At 27.4% G+C, this 6,462-nt stretch overlaps 1 protein-coding gene across 1 annotated transcript; it reads left to right on the forward strand.

Annotated features, from left to right (window-relative positions):
• The first annotated feature begins 428 nt into the window (after positions 1-428).
• LOC120072345 (plant intracellular Ras-group-related LRR protein 6) lies at positions 429-4,710 on the forward strand. The gene is made up of 4 exons (XM_039024819.1): positions 429-495; positions 640-897; positions 1,270-1,439; positions 3,795-4,710. The coding sequence occupies exons 2-4, from the start codon at positions 646-648 to the stop codon at positions 4,471-4,473; spliced, it is 1,101 nt and encodes a 366-aa protein (XP_038880747.1). The 5' UTR covers positions 429-495; positions 640-645; the 3' UTR covers positions 4,474-4,710.
• The last annotated feature ends 1,752 nt before the right edge of the window (positions 4,711-6,462 follow it).

Below are 6,462 nucleotides of genomic sequence, written 5' to 3' on the forward strand. Positions count from 1 at the left end.
CAAATTCGATAAAAATTAAATTTGAGGAACTAAAGTTTCGTTTAGTATCCATTTTTCGTTTTAGTTTTTGAAAATTAATTCTACAAACATGTATTCCATCTCTAAATTCATTGTTTTGATATCTGTTTTTTACCCACTTTTCAAAAACTAGCTTAATTTTTTTAAAATTAATAAAATAGTTTTTGTTTTTGTAGTTTAGCTTAGAATTCAACTCTTCTAGTTAAAATCCATACAAACCATGATAAGAAAATAAGAAAAAATAAATAAGCTTTGATTTTAAAAAATAAAATGGTTAGAGTTGAAATTGAACTTGGTGAAGTATATTAACCAAAATAATATTTTAAGGAATAAAAATGAAAAGAAAAATACAAAATTAGTATTTAAATCTATTATTTCTTAGGAGAAAAAAACAAGTAGAAATACGTGGAAATAGGGGAGGCTTATTGTTTGTTGGCATTGACAAAACGTCAGTCACGTACCAGAGTTTCCTCCTCCGTACGTCCTTCCTTCCTAATCCTTTTATAATTTCCTTATTTATATTCTTCTTTCTTTCTTTCTCTCTTCATTCATTCATTCATTCACTCACACCACCAAAAAAAAGAAAAACTTTGCTTTTCTCTTCTCTCTTTCTTTTGGCAGAGAAAAATGATGTACGAACGACATCATTTGCAGCAGCAGCAACAACAACAGAGATGCCGAAAGAATAATCATCATCATAATAATATGACGATGAATATGAAGAACTTCACAAGTAATGAACTAGCCGATCATGAAGCTGACAAATCCTTTGAAATGGTGGATTTAGACTTAAGTGGCTTATCTCTCCATTCTCTCCCTAATCCAACTCTTAATCTCGCCTCTATTTCCCATCTCGATCTCTCTAACAACAATCTCCAGGTAAAACATCTGAATTGATTTATCGTTTTTGTGTACAAAAGGGCAAACATGGTCTTTTTCTTCTTCTTTTAATTGAAGCCTGATAATGTTTGTTTGTTTCGTTTGCTGCATCTTTCTTTTCCTTTTCTCTTGATAGCCACACCCTCTACCCTCATCTATTCATTAGTCAACAATTGCATTTATTTCCCATCTCCTTTCTCTCTCTTGCCTTGTAATTTTCTTTTTGGACTTGGGTGCTCATGTCGATGTCTTATCTCTTACTTATGAAATGACTTTGATTTTCGTAACAATTGAAATTGTGTGTTAAATTTGTTATATTGTCACTATCGTATATTTCAAATAACTAAGTAATTAGGGTTTCTTATTTTGAAGGTAATACCAGAGTCATTGACAGCTAGACTACTAAACTTGGTGAGCTTTGATGTTCATTCAAATCAACTTAAATCTCTCCCAAATTCCATTGGTTGCCTTTCAAAGCTCAAAATTCTCAATGTCTCTGGCAATCTCATTGTCTCTCTTCCTTCCACCATTGAAAATTGCAGGTAATTTAACTCTAATCTTATAAAAAATTTACAACCATAGTTGTTAATAAATACTAGATATTTATATGACCAACTTAACTTTATAAAATATGTATATACTTATTTCTTTTCTAGTTTATGTTTCATATAAAGAACTGAAAAACAACAAAGCAAAAGTAGAATTATAAAATGAGAAATAAATAGAGAACCTTATCAAACCAAACCTCAATTATATAATCATAATTTTGTTTCTTTTTTATGGTGGTCTTCTTTTCAACATTAATAGCTTCTCTTTTCAGTTAACTGACACATCACCATCAAAACCCCAAACCAGAATTTGTTTCTTCTCTTCTCCTACAAATATCTTTTTTGGCCTTTTCTTCTTTGTTTTCTATTTGAAATATCAAATATGTTTCTTTATTTACCATTTCCTTTTTCTGTTTTTGTTTGATTTTAAAACATTTACTAAAATTTAGATGTTTAACATTTTAATATTTATTTTTTTAGAAGATGGTTTGTATTATTTTAAATAATAAAACTACTTGAAAATATTTATAAATATAGTAAAATTTCACTATTTATCTGTAATAAGTTGTTATCTATATCTATCTATATCATGATAAATATAGATAATAATTTATCATGATGTATTACGGTCTATCGCAAATAGACGATAATATTTTTTTATTATTTATAAATATTTTGGTTTGATTTTCAAAACCGTTCAATAAATATTTGTTGATATTCTTATTCTCTTTCGATTTTCCTTTTTCCATGTATATGCGCTTCTAGAATAATCGCTCTATAATAACTTGAAAACATAAAATGTTGTAATAAAAATATATAAAAAAATTGGAAATGAAGAAACAAAAACCAAGAACATTATCTGTAAGCTTTAAATTCATGGCATGACATCAAATGAGTATACCAGCAAGTAAATTACCTAAGTCCCATACTTTTTTTTTTCCTTTTTTTATCGCATAGTCCCATACTTCAAGTAAAAGAAATTGATATTTATTAATTATTATATAAAAAATTAATTAATTAATCCATAGAACATATTTGCTTCTGTTTGATTTGTAGACATTTAAAAATTGTCTAATAATTCTTTTAATTTGTGCCTATAAATCTTTAACAAAGATATAGATTTATTTTTAATTTTATTTAGTGGATCTATAAATTTTTAAATCGAAAGTTAGAGATTAATAAACTTGTAATAATTTAGCCTGAAACAAAAGAGTCTAATTAAGATCTATGGAACAACATAAGAATCTCTAGTAACTTGTGAGTTATCATTAATTAATCATCGATTACTTGCTAATGATGATCACCCGTGATTGAGTCAACTAAACACTTTTAACCCTTTAATTTCTTTAAGATTATTTTGAACATTTCTAGTACTTCAATAATCTTTCAATTAGACCCCAAAAAAGCTAAAATTAATAAGTTAGGATAATCTTGATATTTAAAATTTGATTGAAATGATTGTTCTAGAACCCATTTGAGATAGAGTTTAATTTTGCTGCTTGATTAAAAAAATTTGACCTAAAATTTATTGGAGAGAGAGAAAGAACATAGAAATTTGTCAATATGCTTTTATGAATTTTCCATGTAATTGAATTGAATTAGCATCGGTGGATGTGGGGAAAGAAAACGCCATTTAATGCTAATTTTATTTAATTAATTTCTTTTTATAAAAAAAAATTGGTTTATTAAAAGCGACAAAGACCTGAGAATAGGTCAAGAAAATAATTCGTTATTTTTATTTATTACGCAACTTTTCCTATATGACATAATTTATGAGATCAAGAATAATAATAATTTCTATATTAATAATAAATACATACTTTTCATTTTTCTTTCGAAGAAAAACAAATTATTTTTAATGCTTTGGTATTATATGATCAATATTTTTAAGTCTTGGTTGGCCGTCCATTTGTTCTCTATAACATGGACCTCATATTGTGTTCATTTATTTTTATTTCTCCATCTCTATATTTTTCTTCCTATCAAATATCACGAATATTGACCACTAATTTTATAACTTCTGTTTTAGACTTATATATTTTTAAATATTTTATTTTAATTTAGAATTCGAATTTTCTAGATTTATGTACTTCATTTAATATAAACTTCTTCGGTGCCTAAAATTAATATTAAAGGTAATATATAATATAAAAAGTTAAATGATAATAGTTTATTTTCTATAGTGCCTCAAATAAATTTAATTTATACGGATGTACTCGTGGTTTATAATAATTTAATTTCACAATGTAGATTTTATCTTTTTTTTTTTTTTTAAAAAAAGTTTCAATTTAATTTGGGTAGAAAATAAGAAATTGTGACTAAAAGTATGCCACGTGTACATGGTGACAGATCTTTGGAAGAGTTGAATGCCAATTTCAACCAATTAACAAAGCTTCCAGACACCATAGGGTTTGAGTTGATCAATCTCAAGAAGTTGTCAGTCAACTCCAACAAGCTGGCCTTTCTCCCCCACTCGCTCTCCCATTTGACCGCCCTACGTGTACTCGACACGCACCTCAATTGCCTTCGGTCGCTCCCCGACGACCTCGAGAACCTCATAAACCTCCAAGTCCTCAATATAAGTCAAAACTTCCAATTCCTCCAAGCTCTTCCCTATTCCATTGGCCTCCTCATCTCCCTCATTGAGCTTGACGTCAGCTACAACAAGATCACCTCTCTCCCAGACTCGATTGGTTGCCTCAAGAATCTCAAGAAGTTCAATGTTGAAGGTAATCCTCTTGTTTCGCCTCCACCGGAGGTGATCGAGCAGGGATTAGATTCTGTGAGGATGTACTTAAGTGATAAGATGAATGGAGTCCATAGAGGTTCCCAAAAGAAAAGATCGTGGGTGGGAAAATTGGTCAAGTATGGAACTTTCAACAGCAGAGGCAACACGGTGAGTCGAGAGGAGAAGGAGGGGTTTATCATGCCAGAGTATCGGTCGATTGATGGTCTAGCATCACCGAGATATATGGGGATGTTCTCCCCACGTCGCTTGTTCTCACCTCGACACTCATTCTCAAAGTGAGAAACGCAAAACATTTCCAAAAGAAATTTGAAAGATTTAAGGGAAGTAATAAGTTAATAAGACATTGTATAGGTTAAGTTGTGATACAGGGTGTTGTTATAGTTATGGGTACTAAAAATAGGGTTTTGAAGTAGGGATGTGTTTGTTTGGTTGCTTGTAAATGCAAAGACAATTGTTGTATATGATCTATAAAACTTCAAGTGAAAGTTAACCTGTTTTTGTTCCTTTTTGCCAACATCTCTTAATTTGTGTTGTTTGATTCATAGGATGATTAAAATATGAATCATATATATGATAGAAAAAAATAAATAAATACTAAAAATTGTGTTATAGATATAAAATGTCAATGCATCTAAGTATATTCACTGATGAACATGTGTGATTTGTTTCCCCATTTTTCTGCTGCTTTTTTTGTACCTTTTCTCATTGTCAATTTTCAAAAGTTTGAAAATTAAACTCTTAAGGTGTTTTCATTGAAATAAAGGCCTACAGAACATATCATTTTCATCTCCAAGATTTTCACCCAACAAAAAAAAAAAAAACACACACACACACACACATTTTTAAAATAATAATTTAATTAAAAAACATCTTTTTAAATAATATTATTTGAAAATTTTCAATTTTGTTTGTTCTATCCCACCTAACAAGAGACTAAAGGAGCAATTAGATGAAATATATTTCAAATTGAATTTGCTAGGCCTTCTCAAATTATCTAATCTATTCAACATGCACATCACGTACATATTTAAGTTATAAAGTTGATAACATTTACTTATTTTTAGAATTAATTTTTTAATTGAAAAAGTCAATGACTTTAAACGTGTTTATTAATCATCAAACTTCTAATTTAGAAGTGAGCACATTCTTCATACCAATTGAACTATATGCTCATTTTAATTATTAAATTTATTATTAAACAAATATAATACTTTTTGAATATATAGAAAAGAAAAAAAAAAAAAACAAAACAAAACCAAAGTATAGAAATAATCATGATCCAGTTACCACTTGTGAAATGAAATGGAAAAAGGACAGAGAGGTTAAATTTGGTAAACTTGTTCATTTGTAAACTTAAAAATTTTTAAACACTACTCTCACTTTTAAGTGACGTACTGATTTCTTTATTTTATTGTATACTTTTTAAGTTTAAATTTCAAATCAAGTTTTGAAGGTTAAAAGAAACTAAGAAATTATTTTTTTTATTTTTCTAAATTTGACTAAAAATTTAAATATTTACTTATAATTAAGAAAAAAGTGAAACTAAACCAGTGCATAATTTTTAAGAATAAAAAATTAAAAACTATATGATTATAGCAGGTGGTTTAATTTAAACTTTAAAAAACTAATCATTTTAGTTTTTGGTATATATATAGCTTGCGTACATAATAAAAAGAATATTATAAATTAATTGTCAACCTGAAAATAATTCAACTGATATATATTATAGATAATAACATTATTAGTTTTCAACCTTCACATGTTATTAAACTATAGGAGATTTATAATAATTATTTTTCTAAAATTTTAAGTATTCCACTAAACATTTTAAAACTTTTAAAACGAAACAAACAAAATTAATATTTTAATAATGTAATCTGAAACTTTAGTAACTCGGATATTTTTTTCTTTTCCCCAAAATGATCTCCGATCCAATATGATTTAAATCAAAATTAAATTTTATTCCTTTTTTAAACATGTGTGATGCCAAAAAAAATTAATAATAATAACAATAAATTAAATGTGGGATAAATTATAAAAACAACATTGAAATATGATAATCATGTAATTATATTTACACCCTCAAACTTTTGATGATAAAAATTGAGTTTTCAAACTTATACATATGTTAAAATTGGACCTTTAAATTTATAATAGTTGTAAAAATTGGATCAAAAATTATAAAAATTGTTCCGTCAAACTTATGTCATTGTTAGAATTCTACAATTAAGTTTGTGTGCGCAATTTTTACGATTGACAATTTAAGGG

The sequence above is a fragment of the Benincasa hispida genome, chromosome 2, assembly GCF_009727055.1.
Source record: "Benincasa hispida cultivar B227 chromosome 2, ASM972705v1, whole genome shotgun sequence".
NCBI lineage: Eukaryota > Viridiplantae > Streptophyta > Magnoliopsida > Cucurbitales > Cucurbitaceae > Benincasa > Benincasa hispida.